The sequence below is a fragment of the Armigeres subalbatus genome, chromosome 1 (assembly GCF_024139115.2).
Source record: "Armigeres subalbatus isolate Guangzhou_Male chromosome 1, GZ_Asu_2, whole genome shotgun sequence".
NCBI classification, from domain to species: Eukaryota; Metazoa; Arthropoda; class Insecta; order Diptera; family Culicidae; genus Armigeres; species Armigeres subalbatus.
In genome coordinates this window covers 290,780,932-290,805,125 of record NC_085139.1, presented here as the reverse complement: position 1 = coordinate 290,805,125, position 24,194 = coordinate 290,780,932, and the positions used below count along the sequence as shown (strand labels likewise).

Genomic DNA, 24,194 nt, shown 5'->3' with positions numbered 1-24,194 from the left:
ATGCAAAGCTTCTGACCCGCCTACACAAGTGTTGTTAGCGACCGCAGTGGTGTATGTGTTCGACAGCAACGGTGATCAGCACAAGTGCCGTGTACTTTTGGACTCAGGAGCAATGGCAAACTTTGTGTCACAGAGTATGGCAGATTTACTGCGGCTTAGCAAGCGATGCGTGAACGTTCCTGTAATAGGAGTTAGCGGTATGCGCACTTTGGTGAAGTTCCAGGTGCATGTGAAGGCAAGGTCCAGATTCTCAGAAGGTGAATTTTGCTTGGACTATCTAGTAGTGCCTCGTGTAACTGGGGCGCTTCCTATTCAGAAGGTGCAAATTGATGGATGGCCGCTACCAGCAGGAGTAAATTTGGCAGACCCGGCGTTTTATGAACCATCCCGCATCGATATGCTAGTCGGTGCTGAAGCGTTCTTCGACATGCTGCTTTCAGGTAAGATCAAAATGTCCCCTGAACTTCCTGTGCTACAAGAAAGCATGCTGGGATGGTTAGTGTCTGGAAGAGTCTCGGGTTCAAGCGCATTGACAACGGTTCGAGCTTGTCAGGTAACGACTACTCCTGATTTGGACGAGGATCTGGCGAACACATTGAAGAAGTTTTGGTCGATTGATGATCAAACAATCGATCCGAAGCACATTGATGACGATTGTGAACGACATTTCATGGATACTTTTGAGCGGGCTGTTGACGGAAGGTATATTGTTCGATTGCCGTTTCGGAAGGAACTTGGTGTACTCGGAAAATCACGTCAGCAAGCTGAAAAACGTTTCTACCACCTTGAACGACGATTAGATCAAAACCCAGCACTGAAGAAGCAGTATACTGAGTTTATCCAGGAGTATATTGAGCTTGGCCATTGCAGAGTGTTGGATGACGCTGAGGGTAAAATCCCAAGATGTACCGACAGGTACAAGTGAATAAAGATGACACAAAATTCCAGCGCATACTGTGGCGTGAAAATCGATCGAAGCCGTTGCAGGTGATAGAATTATCGACAGTAACGTACGGAACAGCTTCTGCTCCGTTCCTGGCTACCCGTGTTCTGAACCAACTTGCGACTGACGAGCAGGAGAGCTTTCCCAAGGCAAGCAAGGTGGTGTCAAAAAGCTTTTACGTAGATGATGTCCTTTCGGGTGCTGAAACTGTTGAAGAGGCAAAAGAGTTACAGATTGATTTAGTTGCGTTATTAGCTAAAGGAGGTTTTGCTTTACACAAGTGGTGTGCGAATGATCCGTCCTTGCTAGAAGACATCCCCATGGAACAACAAGCGAAACAACTGGACTTCATGAACCACGAAACCATCGACCCAATCAAGACACTTGGACTTCTTTGGGATCCAGTTGAAGATAACTTCTTTTTTCGGGTAAAACCGCTTGATAAAGATCGTGATAACTGGACAAAGCAAAAGGTGCTGTCAGAAATTGCAAAACTTTTTGACCCACTAGGATTGTTGGGTCCAACCGTCGTTTTGGCAAAAATGATTATGCAGGAGCTGTGGAGAAGTGGAATTGGATGGCATGAAGAGTTGCCACCCAAATTAATGGCCCAGTGGAAGAAGTTACGCAATGAACTAACAGAACTAGTAGACATCAAGATTCCAAGACGAGTGACTGTTGATAATGTGAATAGCTGGGAGATCTACGGGTTCGCAGATGCTTCCGTTAAGGCTTACGGCTGCTGCGTCTATTTGCGAAGTGTCAAGACAAATGATGCACCGGAAATGTTTTTGCTTTGCGGAAAATCTCGAGTCACCCCAATAAAGGAAGTGGATCGCAAATCGAAAGATGACAACAACCCATGTGAAATGACGATACCACGATTAGAATTGTGTGCAGCTCTATTGCTAGCGGAACAGGTAACAAAGGTAATCAAAGCTCTTGACGTCACTGTTGATCGAGTTATTCTGTGGTCCGATTCACAAATAGTGCTTAGCTGGCTACAGTTTATGAACCCTACCACCTCGATTTTTGTTCGTAACCGGGTGAACCAAATACGTGAATTGACGAGCAATTATGAATGGAAGTACGTGCCAACCAAGAATAATCCAGCAGATCATATATCGCGTGGTTTGTATCCCAAACAGTTAACGGAAAGTGATTTGTGGTGGAGGGGTCCAAACACGGAGAATGCTGGACCTGTTGTACTGCTCTGCGAAAAAATAGTCCCGGATAGTAACCATGTGATGGATACGATCCTGAAGTGTAGTAATTTTCGTAAATTGGAAAGAATATTTGGATACATACTGAGATTCATTGAAAACTGTAGAAAGAAAAATGATCAACGACGAAGTGGAAAGCTCAACAGACTGGATTTTGACGCCGCACTACTAGCTATGGTAAAAGTAGTACAGCAAGAAACATTATCTGAGGAGATCAATTGTTTGAAAGCAGGAATAATGCTTAAAGGAAAACTGAATAAATTAAATCCTATAATAGAAACGGACAGTGGACTGCTGAGAGTTGGTGGTCGATTGCGCAACTCTGATCTACCGTATAATCAACGTCACCCGATGATTCTTCCAGAGAAGCATCACCTCACCGAGTTGATCATCGAGACTTTTCATCGTGAGCATCTTCATGTTGGACAGAACGGGTTACTTGCAGTACTGCGGCGTTGCTTCTGGCCAATGAACGCAAAACGGGCAATACATCGAGTATTACGGCGGTGCGTAAAATGTTTTCGAGTTCAACCGAAGGATACAACCCAATTCATGGGTGACCTACCTAAGTGTAGAGTAACAGTCGCGGAACCGTTTGCAAGAACCGGTGTGGATTATGCCGGACCAGTGATGCTGAAACAAGGACGTGCAAGGGCACCAGTGAAAGGGTATATCGCAGTCTTCGTTTGTCTGTGCACAAAAGCGATGCACCTTGAGCTTGTTACATCAATGTCAACGGAGTCGTTTTTGGGTGCCTTGCATCGATTCGTCAGCCGACGAGGAAATGTGAACGAACTGCGATCTGATAACGGAACCAATTTTATTGGCGCCAAACGAGAATTGACCGAACTGAAGGAGTTGTTGCAGTCGCAAATTCTTGAAAGAAAGGTGGACGAGTTTTGTCAAGCTAGGAGTATTGTTTGGAGTTTCAATCCGCCAAAAGCTCCGCATCAAGGCGGACTCTGGGAGGCGGGTGTGAAAAGTGCTAAATACCATCTGTATCGCGTGCTCAACGAGTCTCATCTCAACTATGAAGAAATGAATACCCTGTTGGTCCAAATTGAGGCGGTGCTTAATTCAAGACCGCTTTGTCAGCAATCCGACGACCCGCTCGACTATCGAGCCCTCAGTCCAGGGCACTTTCTTGTGGGTCGCGAGCTAACAGCGATTTCTGAACCACTATATGATGACCTGAAGGAGAACAGACTTTCAAGATACCAACTCATTCAAAAGAGAAAGCAAGATTTCAATCGTCGATGGTGCAATGAATACTTAACTGAACTGCAGCAGAGAAGTAAATGGAACAAGGAGGCTTCTATTATTCGCAAAGGCATGTTAGTGGTATTGAAGCAAGACAATACACCACCGCAACAGTGGAAGCTTGGTCGGATCGTTGATACACACCCGGGACGGGACAATATCACGAGGGTGGTTACAGTTCGTACAAGCTCCGGAGATTATCGCAGACCGACGACGCAGATAGCAGTGCTTCCTATTTCGGACAACGAGGCTCCTAATCAGCAAGGGACATCGACTTGAGCCAAGCCCAAGGGCGGGAGGATGTTACTTCTAAAATTAGATGACTTTTTTGATTACATTATTTTTGCCGTGTAAGATTGAATTTCCTCTTTTTGAATTTGCATGCTGCCTTCTGCAGCGCGCGCGTATGAACCTACGTTGTTAAATTCCCTTTTTTAGTTAAGAAATACATGTTCATCTGAGCGGACGCGTGTTTGATTGTCTTCCCAAACCGAGAAAAAATACAGTCCATTGCGAGTTAACCGAAACACCCAGCAACTCCTATCCCTACCTCCCCGTGGTGCTGGCCGGGATACGAGCAACCTTAGGGAAGATCGGGTAATAAACCCTGGTGGGAACTATGTTCGTATGCTGACAGGGAAGGGGGGGGGGGTTGCACCTCTCCGGAGGTGCAAATCTTATTAAGCGTCTGTTCTCCATGGCAGGATCGTCTCACAACAGCGTCTATTCTCCATGTTAGGGGCGGCTGACCATCGTCCGAGTGCCAGCGAGGTACTCTAAGTGAAACTGTGCACCCACCGGAAATAAGAAGGAATGGTCCTCCGGAAATTTAGGGGGTTTGGTGTCAGGCCCTGCAAGCCAGCCTTTAAAAAACATACGCAACGAACAATCAACAAGAGAGTACGGACCGGAACCATCGGCGAAGACCACTGCGACGAAAAGGAACTAGCGATAGGAAACTCGGTTCGTGGAACTGCAAATCTCTCAACTTCATCGGGAGCACACGCATACTCGCCGATGTGCTCAAGGACCGTGGATTCGGCATCGTAGCGCTGTAGGAGGTTTGTTGGAAGGGATCTATGGTGCGAACGTTTAGAGGTAATCATACCATCTACCAGAGCTGCGGCAACACACACGAGCTGGGAACAGCTTTCATAGTGATGGGCGATATGCAAAGGCGCGTGAACGGGTGGTGGCCAATCGATGAAAGAATGTGCAGGTTGAGGATTAAAGGCCGGTTCTTCAACTTCAGCATAATCAACGTCCATAGCCCACACTTTGAAAGCACTGATGATGATAAGGACGCATTCTACGCGCAGTTGGAACGTGAGTACGATAGCTGCCCAAGTCACGACGTCAAAATCATCATAGGGGATTTGAACCTTCAGGTTGGCCAAGAGGAGGAGTTTAGACCGATTGGGAAGTTCAGTTCGGTGAGCGCTGATGAACGAAAACGGCCTAGGGGTCGTTCAAAAATGACGTCCACAGTTTTTGGGGGGAGGTGGGTCAAGATTTTGTGACAGTGTGTACACTCGGTTTACCAAAAAGCGTGACAGAGGAGGGAGGGGGTCTAAAAATCTCAAAAAGTAGTGGACGTCATATTTGAATCACCCCCTATACGACTAATTGATTTCGCCGCCTCCAAGAATATGGCCATTCGCAGCACCTACTTCCAACACAGCCTCTCGTATCGGTACATGTTGTGTTTGCTTCTATGGAAAAGCTTAACGAATAAAATACGAATTTAATCAGAGCCTGATAGCTGGTACAGCCAGTTTATTTTCCGGTTCTTACTTCTCCTCCTTGCTAACCCGAAGTACATCCCCAGGGGTGGAAAGAAACAAGATATGTATATAATATATTGTATGTATACACTGAATCAAATATAACAATCCCCTCTTTCCCCGAGTTGATCTAATCGTCTTCGTTTTTATTAGAAGTCATGTGATAGTCCTTATAACGTGATGGTACCCGTGTTAGACGCTGTGGTCGGGCACTCTCCAAGCTTGATGACGTCGAAGGTTTCACTGCTGTTGTAACTGCCGGTGCTTGATGATCTATTTGCTGATCCAAATCGGTAAGACGCGCGGTAAGCGGTAAGACGCACGGCTACAAAGCAAGACCATGCTGAGGGTGGCTGGGTTCGATTCCCGTTGCCGGTCTAGGCAATTTTCGGGTTGGAAATTGTCTCGTCTTCCCTGGGCATAAAAGTATCATCGTGCTAGCCTCATGATATACGAATGCAAAAATGGTAACCTGGCTTAGAAACCTCGCAGTTAATAACTGTGGAAGCGCTTAATGAACACTAAGCTGCGAGGCGGCTCTGTCCCAGTTTGGGGATGTAATGCCAATAAGAAGAAGAAGAAATCAGCAACTGGTTCTTCGATCTGGCTGGTAGTATGTGGTGATATAGGAAGCTTCTTTAGATGTGCTGAATTCCTTTTACGTACTGCTCCATTTGAATCCTCGATGATGACCGAATTACCTTGTCTTTCAATCACTGTATAGGGTTCCCTGTGGAACAAAGGAGATAGTTTGTTCTGCCTCACGAAACTTTTCACCAGCACTTGATCACCCTTCCTAATATCGGATTCTCGAGCTTGATGAACACGATCATATTGAGCTTTGGATGCCGTTTTGTATGAGATATCCCTATCCCGAATGTCTTCGTTCTCATTGGTGTCTTCGGGTTTTAACTCAGGTAGCCAGTCCTTAAATTTTCTTCCAAATGCTAGTTCAGCAGGAGAACGGCCCGTGGCTGGATGAGGGGTGAGCGAATATACGTAATTGAACTCTTCTAAATCACGTTTCCAATCTGATCGTTTCAATGCCGAAATCCGGAGTTGCTTGAGGATGCTCCTATTTTGTCTCTCCACTTCGCCGTTTCCTTGAGGCCAGTATGGAGTGGTGTGCTTGACTCGGATGCCGTAGTAATCACAAAATTCCTTCATCTCGCCGCTAGAGAAATTCGGTGCATTGTCGGTTGTTATGCTGTTTGGAATTCCCAATCGTAGTATAGTAGGTCTTAATCGATTTAATATGTCAGCGGTGGTAGTTTGCTTCATAGTCTCGATGATTCTATATCGGCTGTACATATCAATGTTGACTAGCAGGGAATCACCTGATGGAAGTGGTCCCAGCATATCCATGCTGATGTCGCTCCACGGTGCGGTAGGAAGTTCACGAATTGACATAGGTTCTGGTGGTCCGGGTACGTTGGTTGCTTGGCAATCTAGGCAAGATCGTACACTACTTTCTGCTTCTCGATCCATCGTTGGCCACCACACTTTAGCTCGTAGCCGTTGTTTAGTGCGCTCGATTCCCGGATGGTCAATGTGTGCGAGTTGTAAGACCTTTTTACGAAGTCCGTTGGGTATAATGAGACGTTCTCCGCGCAAGAGTGTTTCGGCAACAACCATCATCTCAGATTTGAACGGTAAGTATTTCTTGGTAGTTTCATCCCATTTACCTGTCAATAAAGCTTTCTTAACTGCAGTAAGTTCTTCGTCGTTAGTAGTAGCTTTGGCTATGTCTTCCAGGAAGATAGCGGTCGGTTTGGACGTTTCAGCAATAGCTAATAGCATGGCTTCTCCTTTTACATCGTAGGTGGTACAACGGTCAAACTTTGCTAGACGAGAAATTGGATCCGCAATGTTAAGTTTTCCCGCAATGTGTACGATTTGGAATCGAAACGACTGCAAGCGTAGCGCCCATCTTTCGATTCTTGGGCATGAACGATGATTCGGTCCAAAGATTACTTTTAATGGCTGATGGTCGGTCACTAGAAAGAATTCAAGTCCTCTTAAGTACATTTCCAGCCTCTCGGTTGCCCAAACGAGTGCGAGAGCCTCCTTCTCGTTGTGCGCGTATGCCATTTCCGCCTCAGACAACCCCTTGCTGACATAACAAATAACCCTTTTAAGTCCGTTTCGTTCCTGGATCAAAACAGCTCCTAGCCCGGTTGGGCTTGCATCCGCTATTAGAAATGTTCTGTCTATCGGCGAATAGTACCCCAGGTTCTTTGGGTCCGTGAGTATCTTCTTTATTTGTGCAAACGCCTCCTTTTGTTCCTTCTGCCATTGGAAATTGGCGTTTTCTTCAGCAGCTTGCGTAAGGGTGTTGTCAATGTGGCCAAATTGGGTATAAACTTGGCCAGATAATTAATCATACCCAAGAAACTTCGGACTTCCTCACAGGTACGTGGATCACGAAAACTTTTGATAGACGCTACCTTCTCGTCACTAGGGCTGATTCCTTTTTCGGACGGTACATGGCCCATGAATGTAACCTGACTTTGGGCAAAGGCACACTTCTTCATGTTGATCGTGAAACCGCTTGACCGTAGGCGTTCCAAAACAACATCCAACCTATCATCATGCTCCTCCTTGCTGCCGGCAAACACTAATATATCATCGATGAATGGCTTCACGCCGGGGATACCACAAAGGACTCTTTCGATAATGCTCTGAAAGATTTCAGATGCACAATTTAGCCCAAACATGAGCCTTTTGTATCGGTAGTAGCCAGAGGGTGTAGCAAACGTTGTGATATAACGAGATCCTTCTGCGAGTGGTATTTGGTGGAAAGCTTTTACCAAGTCAATCTTTGAGAACCACTTACAGTTGTTGAGCTGAGGGATGATACTGTCGAAGGTCGGCAGAGGATAGTGTTGGGGAATGATTGCTTGATTGGCAGCTCTCATGTCCACGCACAATCTTACGTCCAACGGATTTGACGATTTCTGCCTAACTACAAGTCGAGATATCCAAGGAGAATCACGTGGTGCCGGTTCGATAACATCTTGCTGCAGCAGTCTCTCGATTTCCTTCTGGGTCCCATCACGAAGAGGAATGGGCACATGACACTGCGTTTGTTGCATTGGTTTGATTGAGGTATTTATTTCGATTTTTGCTTCAACTCCGATGACCTTTCCAATTTTGTCCGCTTCGTGCTCCAAAGCCCAAACTGATGTATTTATGTGCAGGATTCCTAGCTGCTTCGCTGTCCGTTTGCCTAACAAGCATTGTCCCTCACCCTCAACGACATAAACCTCTGCAGTAATTGACTTGTCTTTTGTTGCGATATCTGACGTGAACATACCGGCAACCTTTCTAGGGTGATTTCCGTAGGCTTTCAGAGTTTTGTTTGTATCCCGTGTTTGATAGTCCACCCGTACGGAAGCTTTCTTCAGATGGTCCCAGGTCTTTCGGTCGATTACATTGACTCCTGCTCCTGAGTCCACTATCCATTCAATTTTAACTCCTCCCACAGCGCAAGTAACCTTTTCACCGCAATCTGGTTCAGCAGCGAACAGTTATTGAACATTATCTTCTCCGTCTGCTTCTTCGAAACTGTTTTCTGAATAGTCCGAGTTCATTACGCTTCCTTCTGTGTTAACCTGTCTGAGTCGATGATCTTTCTGCTGAGTTCTGGAATCTCTAGATTTGGTCTTGCAACGTTTCTTAAAATGTCCTGTTAATCCGCACAGGTCACATTTTCCCTTCTTAGCAGGACATCCTTCGTCATTCGCGTAATGACCGAATCTCCCGCAACGATAACACTCTCGTTTGCTTCCTGTAAAACTCGTGATTTTGTTCACTTCGCTATCCCCTGTTGCTCCGCTTGCTTTGTGCTTTTCAATGGTTTCAAGCGATCGTCCAAGATCGACTGTCTCCGCTAGACTCATATTGGGTTTAGTTAATATTTTGGCCCTTAGTTCATCTGAAATCCCCTTTTCGAAGATTTGTTCCTTGATCTCATCGTCCAGATGGTCATCGTATTCGCAGAGATTTCCTTGTTCGCGCAATCTTAACACAAATTTCTCGATTGATTCTTCGGCGGATTGTGCTAGATTCCGAAACTTATGCCGTTCAAGAGGAAGACACTTCATGGGAAGGAAATAATTATCCAAGATTTTAATTGTCTCCTTGTAGATATCAGACCCAACTGGCACTGCAGGATCTGCGTCGCCCCGCAAACCAAAATATACATCCTGCACCTGATTGCCAGCGAAGTGAAGCAGGTATGATTTCTTCCTAGATGCAAGTGCGACGTTGTTTACATCGAGAAATATTTCAAAAGATCTTTTCCACTTTTTCCATCTTGCTGATACTGTAGCCGTGTCACTGGTATCGAATGGTGGCATGCCTTGACTGTACGGGTTGGTAGCCATTTTGTATTACGAGTTGTCACTGCGCGACGCGAAATACTTTTCGACGAAATACCGACTTTTTAGTTACGATACGACCGATTACACACCTGTAATGCTTCCGCCCGATTCCCGATTCCTCGTCGCCAATGTTGTGTTTGCTTCTATGGAAAAGCTTAACGAATAAAATACGAATTTAATCAGAGCCTGATAGCTGGTACAGCCAGTTTATTTTCCGGTTCTTACTTCTCCTCCTTGCTAACCCGAAGTACATCCCCAGGGGTGGAAAGAAACAAGATATGTACACGGATAAAAATAAAAAATCTAAAAGGATTAAATTTTAATCTAAAACCATATTCGGTCTATCCACTCATTCCTTACATTAATTCGACAAAAAGCTTTGAATGATTACTTTAAGTTTAATCCTCGAAATGATTACTCCTCTTTTATCTAATGATGATTAAAGGTAATTTATTTGTTTCAAAACATTTGTTTTAACAAAACAAAAAAAGTTGACGTTGAAGAGACCAACATGATGTTAAATGTTTTTATTTATTATTGAAATTTAATTTAGACAATGGATTTGATCAATTTGTTTTCTGGGTTTTTACGGTGGACAGAGAAATTCGTGAAAAAAAAACGCTCGGTGGCTGTTACTTATATATCAACATCTCTTTCATCAGCACTTCCACTTGCTTCAAATTCTGTGCCGAACTACCAGCATATCCGTTTCTACTGGACGCAGAGCAAAGCAGGTTTCGTATAGAGCTGTAGGGCTGATCACTGAATCCCATCCCGGACATCTCTGAAGCTCCAAATCGTGCAATTCAACTTCCGCGCGGTAGAGGTAGTCGCCATTATCGTTTTTGCTGCTGCCGTAGCGGAATCTGACTGAAAATTGGAATATGTGGAATGGCCATATTGGTCATTTTTGGACAAGTTAGAAGAAAATAAAACTTACCTATGCCAGCAAGGCTTTTACGCCTGGTGATAAACTTAAAAACAGATAGCTTCCGTCGGTCGTGGCGGTCTTTAGCACAAACCGGTTTTTAGTGCCTTGCTTTGGCCAAGGAAATTCCCATTTTTTTAACGTTCTCGTTGTTATCACGAGCAGCTAGCACAGCTTTTCCATGCATTTATGACTATGCAAACAAAAAAAACTAAAAATAATGTATAGGCTGGTGCCATTTTTCGAATGTTATGGGGAAAAAAATATAAGAGTCAGAACCATAACTGAAAATGCAAATGACAGCTTTTATTCCAAAAAATCATTGGAAAAGCTTAATTTGTAATCGCTGAAATGAATAAAAGTGGGAAAAGATTAAAAAGGAATAAATAATAAGCTAAATAGCTTTTTCACTTTTCTCCGTGTATATAATATATTGTATGTATACACTGAATCAAATATAACAGTACACCTGGAGGTCATCACTGCAGACAGAATCACAAATCGACCACGTTCTGATTGATGGACGGCACTTCTCCGACATTATCGACGTCAGGACATATCGTGGCGCTAACATCGACTCTGACTACTATCTGGTGATGGTTAAACTGCGCCCAAAACTATCCGTCATCAACAATGTTCGGTACCGACGACCACCGCGGGACGACCTAGAGCGACTGAAGCAACCTGATGTCGCCATTGCATACGCGCAGCATCTCGAGGCAGCGTTGCCGGAAGAGGGTGAGCTCGATGGGGCCCCTCTTGAGGACTGCTGGAATACAGTCAAAGCAGCCATTAACGACGCAGCGGAGAACAACGTCGGGTATATGGGACGAAGTCGACGGAACGATTGGTTCGACGAAGAGTGCAGACAGATTCTGGAGGAGAAGGACGCAGCGCGGGCGGTCGCGCTGCAGCAAGGTATCCGGCAGAACGTGGAACGTTATAGACGGAAGCGGAGACAGCAGACCCGCCTTTTTCAGGAGAAGAAACGCCGCCTGGAAGAAGCGGAGTGCGAGGAGATGGAACAGCTGTGCCGTTCTCAAGAAACACGCAAGTTCTATGAAAAGCTCAACGCATCCCGCAAAGGCTTCGTGCCGCGAGTCGAAATGTGCAAGGATAAGGATGGGAGCATCTTGACGGACGAACGTGTGGTGATCGAAAGGTGGAACTACGAGGAACATTATTTTGAATGGCGCTGATAGTACAGGCAGTGAACGTCAAGGCAGCGGAGGAGATGACCACGTCAGTTCAGCGGACGATGTAAGCCAACCAGCCCCCACAGTGAGGGAAGTTAAGGATGCCATCCAACAGCTAAAGACCAGTAAAGCAGCTGGTAAGGATGGTATCGGAGCTGAGCTCATCAAGATGGGCCCGGAAAAGCTGGCCACTTGCCTGCACAAACTGATAGTCAGAATCTGAGAAACTGAACAGCTACTGGAGGAGTGGAAGGAAGGAATTATATGCCCCATCTACAAGAAAGGCGACAAGCTGGAGTGTGACAACTTTCGAGCGATCACCATCCTTAATGCCGCCTACAAAGTGATATCCCAGATCGTCTTCCGTCGTCTGTCCTTCAAAAATGCCGTGAATATCAGGTCCCAACGCACCATCTGTTCGTTGATTTCAAGGCTGCATACGACAGTATAGACCGCGTTGAACTATGGAAAATTATGGACGAGAACAGCTTCCCTGGGATACCAGACTGATCAAAGCAACTGTGGATGGTGTGCAAAACTGTGTGAAGATTTCGGGCGAACACTCCAGTTCGTTCGAATCGCGCCGGGGACTAAGACAAGGTGATGGACTTTCGTGCTTTCGATAGATGGGGATACCTTCGAGGTGGCCGAGAAATTCGCCTACCTCGGATCCTTGCTAACGGCTGATAACAATGTTAGTCGTGAAATACGAAGGCGCATCATCTGTGAAGTTGGGCCTACTACGGGCTCCAGAAGAAACTGCGGTCAAAAAAGATTCGCCACCGCACCAAATGTGTCATGTACAAGACGCTTGTTTGGGTGCACTGCGCAAGTAACTTTCTGCACTTCATGTTTTCAAATGTTCATTTTCATTGATCTTGGTTTTAGTCATGTAACTCATGTTATACATCAATCAGGCAACACTGAAATAGAGAAAAGGTAGAATAAAACGAACTGTTACAAAGTGAAGTCGCGCGTTTTCAATTCTCCCGTCCAGAGCCATCCAAATTCATCCGACAGCCGAAATCGGCGTTTTGTAGTTGAGCTATCGAAGTGCATTTTTTGGTCCGTTCTCCCGGATAGTTGGAATCTTGGAGTGGCTCCCGGTTTTCGCGTGTTTGGAAATTTAGTGGTATCATCCGTCGAATGATTTGTTTTTCGGGCTTTCTCAAGTGGTGAGAGCGAAAGCGGTCGGCGCTACGCCACCGAAGTGTGTGCCCGTGGCACAAAATCAGAAATCCGCCATCTTGGAAAAACAAGTTTCGAAGTGTGTGCCCGTGGCACAAAATCAGAAATCCGCCATCTTGGAAAAACAAGTTTCGAAGTGTGTGCCCGTGGCACAAAATCAGAAATCCGCCATCTTGGAAAAACAAGTTCCAAAGTGTGTGCCCGTGGCACAAAATCAGAAATCCGCCATCTTAGAAAAATAAGTTCCGAACTGTGTGCCCGTGGCACAACATCAGAAGTTGACCATCTTGGAAAAATAAGTTCCGTAGTGTGTGGCCGTAGCACAAAAACATAAGTTCGTAACACTGGAAATAAATCAAGGGTGTGTGCCCGTCAGACGGTCATCTTGGTAGTGGTCGTGTCCGTGGTACTGACTAGTTATTGCGTTGTCTTAAGCAAGCAAGAAACCTTGGTGAAAACAATCGTGTCTGAAAGTGGCCATAGAAGAGGCAAAGAAGAAAGTTATACGAATGAGTGATTCTCAGACGCCCTACGGTGTTCCGACGAGAGAGATCACAAGAAGAAATATTTTAGACGCTCTTTCGGGACCCAGCGGAGTTGTAGTGAAGTCAATTGCACAGCAGAAAGAAGAAAAGCAAGCACAGGAGCAGATTCGCATTATGGAAAGAAATTTGGAAGCTTTAGTGGATCGACGAGACATGCTCGTCGACAAACTGTTGAGGATGAGCGAATCCTTGCACACGGAGCCGGTGAACGTCCATCTTCTAAAACTGCATGAGGAAACGTTACGCCGCACTGCCGATGATTTCGAGAAAACCTATTCTGATATTTCCCTCCTACTGCCGAAAGACGAGAGAGCTGCGCAACGTACAGAGTACACAACGTTTGAGAAGCTCCATAACCAGATATACATCAAGATTCAAGAAAGTGTCGTACAAGCAGAGCTAAATAAGAAACTGGTAGAAGTGCCTAACATCCCTACAGTTTCCACGGCAGCTCCAGCTCCACCAGTATACATTCAAGCTCCGGCACCAGTTCCACATCTCCAGGCTCCATTCCCAACATTTGATGGGAAATCGGAAGGTTGGTATAGTTTTAAGAACCTGTTCCAGAGTATCATGTCGCGTTACGAACATGAGGCTCCTGCCATGAAGATTTTGCACCTGCGGAATGCACTCACCGGCGAGGCGAAGGATAAGATAGACCAGGACATTGTAAACAACAATGACTACGATGCTGCCTGGAGAATCTTAGAAGACGCGTATGAGGACAAACGATTGATATTAGATACGCACATCGACGCAATTTTGGAATGTCCGAGAATCACCAAAGAAAATCGTGGAAAATCTATTTCTAAGATTGTCGAGATTTGTGCAAAGCACACTGAAGCGTTGTATGGTCACGGATTCCCAGTTGAAGGACTAGCCGAGCTGGTATTTGTGAACATAATCTATAAAAAGCTCGACAGAGAGACGCAGGAGCAATGGGAATTAAAAATCGGTTCCGGCGAATTACCAGTCTATGAAGATTTTATGGAGTTTCTGCGGGAACGTGGGCGTGTTCTACAGCGCACAAATCGCTTCCAACAGCAACCTACTCAGCAATCAACAATGGCTCCAAGCAAACAACGACAAGCATTCGGACAGAAGACTCAAACCCCACTGAAATCATTCGTGCAAACTACATCGGAAGTATGTGGCTGTTGCAAGGAAAGGCATCAACTTTTTCGGTGTCCAACATTCAAAACCATGGATGTGTCGGAACGCCAGTCCATTGTCTTCAAAACAAACTTGTGCTTTAATTGTTTGAAGGCGAAACATAGGGTGATTGATTGCCAGTCGGAGTCCCGATGCAAAGTTCAAGGATGTGGACGAAAACATCACAGTCTGCTACATTCCAATGATACTCGAAACACTACGGTTCCAGGAAACAGTATTGAAACGAAGCAGCCCCCTGCAGAAAGTCCTTCGGTTCCACTATGTGAACAACGTTCCGTTCCTGAGCAGCAAAATGGTGCAGTGTCCCTGTGCGCCAATGTCGGTAGCACGAGGCGTCAAGTGTTACTTTCTACAGCAGAGGTGATGGTAATCGGGCAAGGCGACTCAACTATCAAGTGCCGGGCGTTGTTGGACTCGGGATCGGATAGTAACATTATCAGCGAGAAACTGGCGTCAAAGTTGAAACCGTGTGAATCTGCCAGTCTGTGGTTTGAATGACACTCAAACTCGAGTGGAATATGCAATGTCTACTAAGATCATTTCTTGCACTAATTATTTTGCCTCATCCATTTTAGACTTCCTGGTCGTGAAACGAATCACATCGAAGGTACCCGTGATTGAATTAGATACCCGATCCTGGCCTTTACCATCTAATCTCAAGTTAGCGGACCCCAAGTTTAACATCCCTGGAGAAATTGACATGATCATTGGCAATGAAATCTTCTTTGATTTGGTCAAGCGAGGTCGCTACAGAATGGGTAATAATGCGCTAACATTAGCTGAGACAGAATTGGGATGGATTGTAGGTGGATCTGTACCGACCAGGAAGGTCAAACAATGGCCGCGTGTGTGCCAACTGAATCGCCACGAAGAAGAATTGAATAAGACCATGTCAAAGTTTTGGGAGTTAGAATGCGTTCAACCGGAATCCAACCAGACAACAGCTGAGATTGCTGTCGAAAAACATTTTGGCAGCACTCATAGTCGAGATGCAAATGGGCGGTACATCGTGAGGCTTCCCTTTAACAACCTTCAGAGTCAACTTGGAGACTCTTACAATACCGCCCGGAAACGATTGGACAAGCTTATAATTGCACTTGCCAGAAACCCAACAAAACGTCTGGAGTATTCTGCATTTTTGACCGAATACCTCACACTAGGCCACATGAAAGAAGTGGAACACTCGGATGATGAAGGTTACTACATTCCACACCATGCAATTTACAAGGCATCTAGCTCGACCACAAAAACAAGAGTTGTGTTTGATGCATCTGCAAAGACGACAACTGGCCTATCTCTGAATGATACATTACTGGTAGGGCCCACTGTGCAGAATGACCTTCTCTCCATTATCCTAAAATTTTGCACTCATAAAGTGGTGCTAACGGCCGACATCCCTAAAATGTATCGGCAGGTCAGAATACACAAGGACGACTGTAAGTACCAAAGGATCCTTTGGTTGGGCGATGACGACAAGCTACAAACAGTGACGTACGGTATCGCCAGCTCCCCACACCATACAACCAGGGCATTAGTTCAATTGGCACTGGATGAAGGTAAGGAAAGGGTAGTCAAGGAAGACAGTTATGTCGATGTCGGTGGGTCGTCAGTAGTAGAAGTGATCCAGATCTACAAAGAACTGTCGCAACTACTCCAACGAGGCGGATTCGGTGTGCATAAATTTTGCTCTAATAGCACAGAGGTTTTGCAAGCAATTCCAGTGGATTTGCACGAGAAACAAGTTGATTTCGAAGACGCCGAGATTAATAACACAATTAAGACACTTGGTCTTATATGGAATCCTTCGGAGGACTACTTTGTTTTTCGTGCTCCTAAGCCATTGGATGTGGACTGGACCAAACGGATTGTTCTGTCGGAGATTTCCAGTCTCTTCGACCCTGCAGGATTTCTCGGGCCCATAATCACAAAGTCAAAATTGGTTATGCAGGACATTTGGCGTCAAGGTCTAACGTGGGATGAACTGCTTCCGGAATCACTTTCGCAGAGGTGGAAAGAAATTCGAGAACAACTGCCAGCAATAAACAAGATGCAGAAGATGCGGTGTCTGATTCCCAAGGATACTGTGTCCATTCAACTTCATGGTTTTTCGGACGCATCGATGAGAGCCTACGGAGGCGTGCTTTATATCAGGAGTGTCGATAAGAATGGAAATATCAGCGTAAATCTAGTTGCCAGTAAATCTCGTGTGGCACCAATAAAGCCACAGACGATACCCAGGTTGGAGATGTGTGGAGCAAAATTACTAGCGGAGCTGACGCGGAAGGTGGTGACTGCTACGCAAATCCGATTCGACGACGTGATTCTCCACTGTGATTCAAAAATTGTTTTGTGTTGGCTCAAAAAGTCACCGTTGGCATTAAAACAGTTCATATCAAACCGTGTTGCTGCAACCATAGAGCTAACTCAGGGCTACCAGTGGCGATACATCAAATCTGAACACAATCCAGCTGATGTTATTTCTAGGGGAGCGCTACCAGAGGAGTTGCGCCAGAGCGAGTTGTGGTGGAACAGTGCACCAGTTCTGTGGGAAGAACATCTGCCAGAAGATTCGACCGAGCCGTTTAATGAATTAGAACTGCCAGAAATTAAAACGGCAACCGTGTTGACCGTCACTAAACAAACTTCATCAATTAATTTGACAAGATGCAGCAACTACCGTATAATGCAGAGAGCGTGGGTGTATGTCGAACGATACATTACTCGTGTGGTGTACAAAAAATCAGTAACATCGATTATAAAAGCAGACGAGATGCTACGCTCAGAAAAGAATATCCTAAGAGTTTTACAACAACAAGAATTCGGTGACCTGCTCAAGCGATTAGAAACTAAATCGAGCCAACGACACTTTTTGTCGAACCTAGCACCATTCCTGGACGACGATGGTCTAATTCGGGTTGGAGGCCGCTTGAAGTATTCGGTTATACCCTATGAAGGCAAACACCAGGTACTACTACCTGAACGCCACCACGTCACGACGACTCTGATAAGGAAACTGCATGAAGAACACTGTTGGCCATTGTTCGAGAACGCTATTGGCCATTGCGAGCAAAGGTGGTAATTAAGCAAGTGATTTCAAAATGCCAAATATGCGCGAAGCACCATCCAAGGCCTGGTAGTCAATTCATGGGAAATCTGCCAGATTCAAGAGTAAATCCAGCACCACCATTTTCCAAGGTTGGCATCGACTATGCTGGACCATTTATGTTGAAAACAGGAGGAAGAGGATCGAGACCGCAAAAAGCGTACGTGGTCGTATTTGTGTGTATGGTGGTCAAGGCAATTCATTTTGAACTAGTGTCCAATCTCTCAACTGACAACTTCATAGCAGCATTGCAACGTTTCTCAAGCCGTCGAGGACTGCCTAGTGACATCCATTCCGATAACGCTACTTGTTTCGTAGGAGCTAACCATGAGCTTGCTGCATTAAGAGAACTTTTCAACAATGAACAACATCAGCATAAGCTGGACGAGTTCTGCAGTGTTAAAGGTATCCGATGGCATTTCATTCCTCCGAGGAGCCCTCACTTTGGAGGAATCTGGGAAGCGGGAGTAAAGTCCATGAAATATCACATGAAGCGAGTCGTCGGAGATACCAAGCTCACGTACGAGGAAATGACTACCTTTTTGGCGCAGACAGAAACAATTCTCAATTCTCGACCTCTGGGTCAAATGTCGGAGGACCCCAACGACTTGACGTTGCTCACGCCATCACATTTCCTTATTAACCGCTCATCGGTGGCTCTTCCAGAACCTTCTTATGAAGAGGAAAAGATAGGGCGACTTAGCAGATGGCAACATGTCCAAGTGATGCAGCAGCACTTCTGGAGAAGGTGGTCTAGGGAGTACCTCCACCAATTGCAGGGGCGTCAAAAATGGCACGATGGAGTGAAGGAGTTTAAAATCGGCGCACTAGTCATGCTGATCGACGAGAACCTGCCACCGCAACAGTGGCGTCGAGGCCGGATTATAGCAACACACCCGGGCGATGATGGCATTGTTAGAGTGGTGACAGTTAAGACAACTAACAGCAGTTTTAAGAGAGCAATCACTAAGGTTGCTATGTTGCCTTCGGTTGAGCCAGAGGCCTCAACGGGGGGTGAATGTTTGGGTGCACTGCGCAAGTAACTTTCTGCACTTCATGTTTTTAAATGTTCATTTTTATTGATCTTGGTTTTCTTCATGTAACTCATGTTATACATCAATCAGGCAACACTGAAATAGAGAAAAGGTAGAATAAAACGAACTGTTACAAAGTGAAGTCGCGCGTTTTCAATTCTCCCGTCCAGAGCCATCCAAATTCATCCGACAGCCGAAATCGGCGTTTTGTAGTTGAGCTATCGAAGTACAACGCTAATAAGACCGGTTGTCCTCTACGGACATGAAACATGGACAATGCTCGAGGAGGACTTGCAAGCACTCGGAGTATTCGAGAGACGGGTGCTTAGGACCATCTTTGGCGGTGTGCAAGGAGACAGTGTGTGGCGGCGAAGAATGAACCACGAGCTCGCCCAACTCTACGGCGAACCCAGTATCCAGAAGGTAGCTAAAGCCGGAAGGGTACGATGGGCAGGACATGTTGCAAGAATGCCGGACAGCAACCCTGCAAAGATGTTGCTCGCTTTCGATCCGGCAGGTACGAGACGGCTCGGAGCGAGTGAGCGAGATGGGCAGACCAGGTGCAAAACGACTTGGCGAGCGTGGGGCGCTTTCGAGGATGGAGAGATGTGGCCACGAACCGTGTATTGTGGCGTCAAATTGTTGATTCAGTGTTATCTGTTTAGATGTAGACTAAATAAATGAAAAAAATGAATGATCGGTTGCCAACGGTTGCCTATCAATGCAGCGAATTTCCTATCAATGCAGCGGAGCCTCGTGATTCAAGCAACTGCGCCATTCATCATTTTCTACTTTGCCGCCTAGTATTGAACGCAGTATTTTCCGCAGTAAACCCTTCAAATGGCTCGCATTTCTCCAATCCCATTTCTGTCACCTCATCTGCACAGCCACAAATTCCCTGGCATTTTACTGCAGCAATGCAACAACGAAAATGCTGCTTTCAACAATTTCAGAGCTCTAAAAATGTTATTCAGCTTTCTGATTTCGTTTAATTTATTTTTCGGCGTTCTGTATATCTGCATCTACGATTGGATAAATTTGAACATTTTCAGAATTTCATTTCCGTTTTGAACTCTACCAGAGGGAACAAAAGGCTTGATCGCGACAATTGGGGTAAGTTTCCTGCCTCAAGCCGTTTCAATTATGTCCGAAGAGCAGCATCAATGGCCAATGGAAGATCCCGCGGTTGGGCCTGAACGCCTGAGGGAAGCCACCCTGCTCCTGCCCCTACAAAGTGCTTTTGGCCTTGGTGTGCTCAACGAATGAAGAACTTAAAATTTAAAAATTCACATAAAGGAAGAAAAAAAAATGATTGAGTGTGCTAGAATGTAATAGAATCAAAATCGTAATTGAACAATAGTCCCGAGGGTGAGACATACAATCTGCCTTTTTTTTTTTTTTTTTTTACAAGGGAGAATGCATTTACACACTAACCCAGTACACGTGCATTGTAGTTGCCAAACTACCACACGGAAGTGTACTGGAGTGTCGGACTCGACCATACCGGTAATACCGACTAAACTCCCTTGGGCTCCACCATCGTTTCCCCCAGGAACTACCTCGCAGTACTACTTCTGGGGGGACGGCAGTACTAAGCGTACTCGCTCATTATCGCTCACACAGGCACTCGTCCCACGCGAGACTGACTTGGGTGCTCGCTCTATCGCACCCTCAAACACACCCTACATACTCTGTTGCACCTCTGTCATGCCGTGCGGGTCTAACTTGTGTGCCCACCCTTCTCATGCCATGTGGGTCTAACTTGTATGCCCACCCAAACCCTTGATTCATGCTCATACGCTCCATGCTTGCACACACATTAACGCTCCTATGGGTCTGACTTGTGTGCCCACCCTTCTCATGCTGTGCAGGACTAACTTTTGTGCCCACCCTTCTCATGCCGTGCGGGACTAATTCTATGCCCACCTTTATCGTACCATGTGAGACTGCTCACCTCTTTCATTCAGTTCGCGCTGACACATACTACTCGAGTCATTCGACCTAACACTCCCTCTGGCATCCCTTGTGGGACTCTTCGCTTAGGTTCCCACTTCTGACATACCATGTGAGTCTGACTCACCTCATTCATGCCATATGAGACTAGCTCAACACGACTCAACTCATTCCTTTCGTACCATGTGAGACTGACTTGGATGCTCCCCCACACTCCTCTGCCACGCCACGGGGTATCAGTAGTCGTAGGAACCAACATTCCTGCGCTACTCCCAGCGCGGCGTGTGCAGTCCATACATACACCTATTCATTCACCCTTCTGCCATGCTTCGAGGTGACGATCTCGGTTGCCACCCGCTGCGCCACCTCTGCATGGGCAGACCATTCACACACTTCTTCGCGTTCGGCACTTTCGCTCTAACTTACCAATCATAAGTTAGTCATGCTTGTCGATTGTTGCTCGGCGCGCCAGATTCTCTGCAAGCTGCAGGCAATCTGAGTGGTTGCAGTCGAGACTGCGTTCCACTTCTCCACCGCTTGACACATCCTTTGGATAAGATTATCCGGAGTTGTGTCCCGGCCGCAAACGTCTAGCATTGCTCTTCTTTCGACGTCGAAACGAGGACATACAAACAGTATGTGCTCTGCAGTTTCGTCAACACCTGGGCAGTCAGGGCACACGGGGACCTCCGCGTGTCCAAACCTGTGGTGGTACTGTCGGAAACAGCCATGGCCTGACAGGAATTGTGTCAGATGGAAGTGAACCTCCCCATGGGGTCTCCCCACCCAGCTTGATATGTTAGGAATCAGCCGGTGGGTCCACCTACCTTTCGAGGAGTTATCCCACTCGCGCTGCCATCTGGCAACCGAAGTCACCCTGGTACGCTCGCGGGCTCCTCTGGTGCCACGTAGGTCAAAACACTCCTCGTCCTCCCGGATGACCAGCCCGACTGGCATCATACTCGCTATCACGCAGGATGCGTCGCGCGATACCGTGCGGTAGGCCGATATCACCCTGAGACACATCAAGCGGTAGGTGCTCTCCAGTTTCTGCAGGTAACTGGTTACCCCAGTGCTTTTGCCCAGGACGGGCCGCCGTACCTAAGAATAGATGCGGCAACGCCTGCCAGTAGCCTACGTCTACTGGCGCACACCCTGGAGCTGTTGGACATCATCCTCGATAATGCCGCCACAGCAGTCGAAGCCTTCTTGCACGCATATTCGACATGGCTACCGAAGGTAAGCTTGTCGTCTATGATGACCCCAAGAATCTTCAGACTCCGCTTTGAAGTGATCGCGACGTCTCCCACGTGTACAACTGCATGTTGTGCCGACTTACGGTTGCTGACGATAACCACCTCCGTCTTATGTTGAGCGAGCTCAAGGCCTCTCGCACTCATCCAGTCCGCCACAGTGCTGATCGCGTGTTCTGCGGTTAGCTCTACTTCGGGGATTGACTCCCCGTAGACCTCTAGGGTTACATCGTCAGCAAAGCCGACGATCTTCACACCAGGAGGGAACTTTAGCTTCAGAACCCCGTCATACATCAGGTTCCATAGTACCGGACCCAGGATTGACCCTTGCGGGACTCCTGCGGTAATAGGAACACTTTTCTGACCGGCATCGGTCTCGTATAGTAGCACACGGTTCTGGAAGTAGCATTCCAAGATCCGGTACAGTCCCACCGGCAGGCTAAGCCGGTGTAACGAGAGCGCGATGGCATCCCAGCTTGCGCTGTTGAATGCGTTCTTCACGTCCAGTGTCACCAACGCACAGTATCGAATTCCTCGCCTTTTCCGTTGGATCGCTACCTCTGCAGTCTTGAGGACTGAATTGATAGCGTCCACCGTGGACTTACCCTTCCGAAAACCAAACTGGTTACTCGACAGGCCATCCGTACCCTCTGCATACGGGGTGAGCCTGTTGAGGATGATCCTCTCGTGCTGTTTACCCGTCGTGTCGATCAGGCAAATTGGCCTGTACGCCGATGGGTCACCCGGAGGCTTCCGGCCTTCGGCAGCAGTACCAACTTCTGCCTTTTCCATCTCTCAGGAAACAACACTCATCCAGGCATCTCTGCATAGCTAGCCTGAACATGTTCGGGTTCGCTATGATCGCTGCCTTAAGTGCACTGTTTGGAACTCCATCGGGGCCTGGAGCTTTGTTCATCGCAAGGGTGTTAGCCACTGCGAGTAACTCTTCGTTCGTCACCGGAGCCACCATTTCGGCCACACTCCCAGCGCCTTGCAGCGCAGGAGGAGGCCAGGGACTTGTGGCTCAGTACTTCGATAATCCTCGCCAACCGGTCCGGTGACCGTTCGGGGGTGAAGAGCCCCCTTTGGTCTTGGCCATCACGATCCTATAGGCGTCACCCCACGGATTCGCATTGGCACCCTCGCACAGGTTGTCGAAGCACGCTCTCTTGCTGCTCTTGATGGCCTTGTTAAGGGCCAGTCTCGCAGCTTGAAACACTTCCCGGCGGACCGCTCTTTCCTCCTCGGTGCGGGCTCGTTGCGTCCTACGTCTAGCCTTGAGGCAGGCTGATCGTAGGGCTGCAATTTCGGCATTCCACCAGTATACCGGGCGTCTGCCATTTCTTGGCAGGGCTTTCCTCGGCATAGTAGCGTCGCACGCGCGTGATAGGACAGCTATCAGCGCATCCCCGCTTAGACTGTCGGTGTTGGCCTCCAGTCCCAGGGCCGCGGTGAAAACTTCGCTGTCGAAGTGAGTGGTCTTCCACCCACGGACCTGACAGGGATCACCCGCCCTCGGACGCTGCACACCATAATTGATCTTGAAGCGAATTTCTAGGTGATCACTATGGGTGTAGCCCTCGTCTACCCTCCAGTCCAGGTCCGAGACCAGACTAGGGCTGACAAACGTTACATCTATCCATGACTCGACCCCATTCCTACGGAATGTGCTACTGGCTCCGTCATTGACAAGCACTGCGTCGAGTTTTGCAAGTGCCTCGAGTAACGCTTGTCCCTCTGATTGGTGCAGCGGCTGCCCCATTCCACTGCCCAAGCATTAAAGTCTCCCGCTATAACGAACGGGCTCCGACCTACTAGGTCGGCCGATAGCCTGTCGATCATCTGGTTGAACTGTTCCATTGGCCACCTTGGTGGGGCGTAGCAGAACAATAGAACTACAATAGAAGCTACAATAGATCTTGGCTATCGCGACACCCTCCGCGGAGGAGTGTACAACCTCTTGAACGGGGTACCTGCCCGTTGTGCAAATTGCCGCCGACCTAGACCCGTCCGCCACCCAGTTGCCGTTGCCGGCAGGGACGTTGTACGGGTCGGACAGGAGGGCGACATCGATCCTCGACTCCGAGACCGCCTGCCACAGCAGCTGCTGGGCAGGTGCACAGTGATTCAGATTCAGCTGTGTTACTTGCACGGCTTTTTCCGATTGGCTTCTCCGAAGGGACACGCAGGCCCGCCCATAGCATGGTTCCGGGCCTGCTTCTTACT

At 47.2% G+C, this 24,194-nt stretch overlaps 4 protein-coding genes across 4 annotated transcripts; 3 read left to right on the top strand and 1 right to left on the bottom strand.

Annotated features, from left to right (window-relative positions):
* The first annotated feature begins 903 nt into the window (after positions 1–903).
* LOC134207453 (uncharacterized) lies at positions 904–3,705 on the top strand. Its single transcript, XM_062683171.1, has one exon. It carries the CDS (start codon positions 904–906, stop codon positions 3,703–3,705), a length of 2,802 nt encoding a protein of 933 aa, XP_062539155.1.
* Positions 3,706–5,340: 1,635 nt separating this feature from the next.
* On the bottom strand, positions 5,341–9,598 carry LOC134207452 (uncharacterized protein K02A2.6-like). Its single transcript, XM_062683170.1, has 5 exons — positions 8,779–9,598; positions 8,021–8,721; positions 7,597–7,891; positions 5,877–7,054; positions 5,341–5,490 (listed from the first exon to the last, which is right to left on the bottom strand). The coding sequence occupies exons 1-5, from the start codon at positions 9,596–9,598 to the stop codon at positions 5,341–5,343; spliced, it is 3,144 nt and encodes a 1,047-aa protein (XP_062539154.1).
* A 5,550-nt stretch (positions 9,599–15,148) lies between these two features.
* Positions 15,149–17,704, top strand: LOC134207451 (uncharacterized). The gene has a single exon (XM_062683168.1). It carries the CDS (start codon positions 15,149–15,151, stop codon positions 17,702–17,704), a length of 2,556 nt encoding a protein of 851 aa, XP_062539152.1.
* Positions 17,705–17,769: 65 nt separating this feature from the next.
* LOC134207450 (uncharacterized) lies at positions 17,770–18,771 on the top strand. Its single transcript, XM_062683167.1, has one exon. It carries the CDS (start codon positions 17,770–17,772, stop codon positions 18,769–18,771), a length of 1,002 nt encoding a protein of 333 aa, XP_062539151.1.
* The last annotated feature ends 5,423 nt before the right edge of the window (positions 18,772–24,194 follow it).

Coding starts and splice junctions, on each gene's coding strand:
- LOC134207453 (XM_062683171.1), top strand. CDS start 904: ATGTACCGACAGGTACAAGTGAATAAAGATGACACAAAATTCCAGCGC.
- LOC134207452 (XM_062683170.1), bottom strand. CDS start 9,598: ATGGCTACCAACCCGTACAGTCAAGGCATGCCACCATTCGATACCAGT. Junction 7,892..8,020: donor GGTTCTCAAAGATTGACTTG/GTAAAAGCTTTC, acceptor GAAATCTTTCAG/AGCATTATCGAAAGAGTCCT. Junction 5,491..5,876: donor TCGAGGATTCAAATGGAGCA/GTACGTAAAAGG, acceptor GATTTGGATCAG/CAAATAGATCATCAAGCACC.
- LOC134207451 (XM_062683168.1), top strand. CDS start 15,149: ATGTCTACTAAGATCATTTCTTGCACTAATTATTTTGCCTCATCCATT.
- LOC134207450 (XM_062683167.1), top strand. CDS start 17,770: ATGGGAAATCTGCCAGATTCAAGAGTAAATCCAGCACCACCATTTTCC.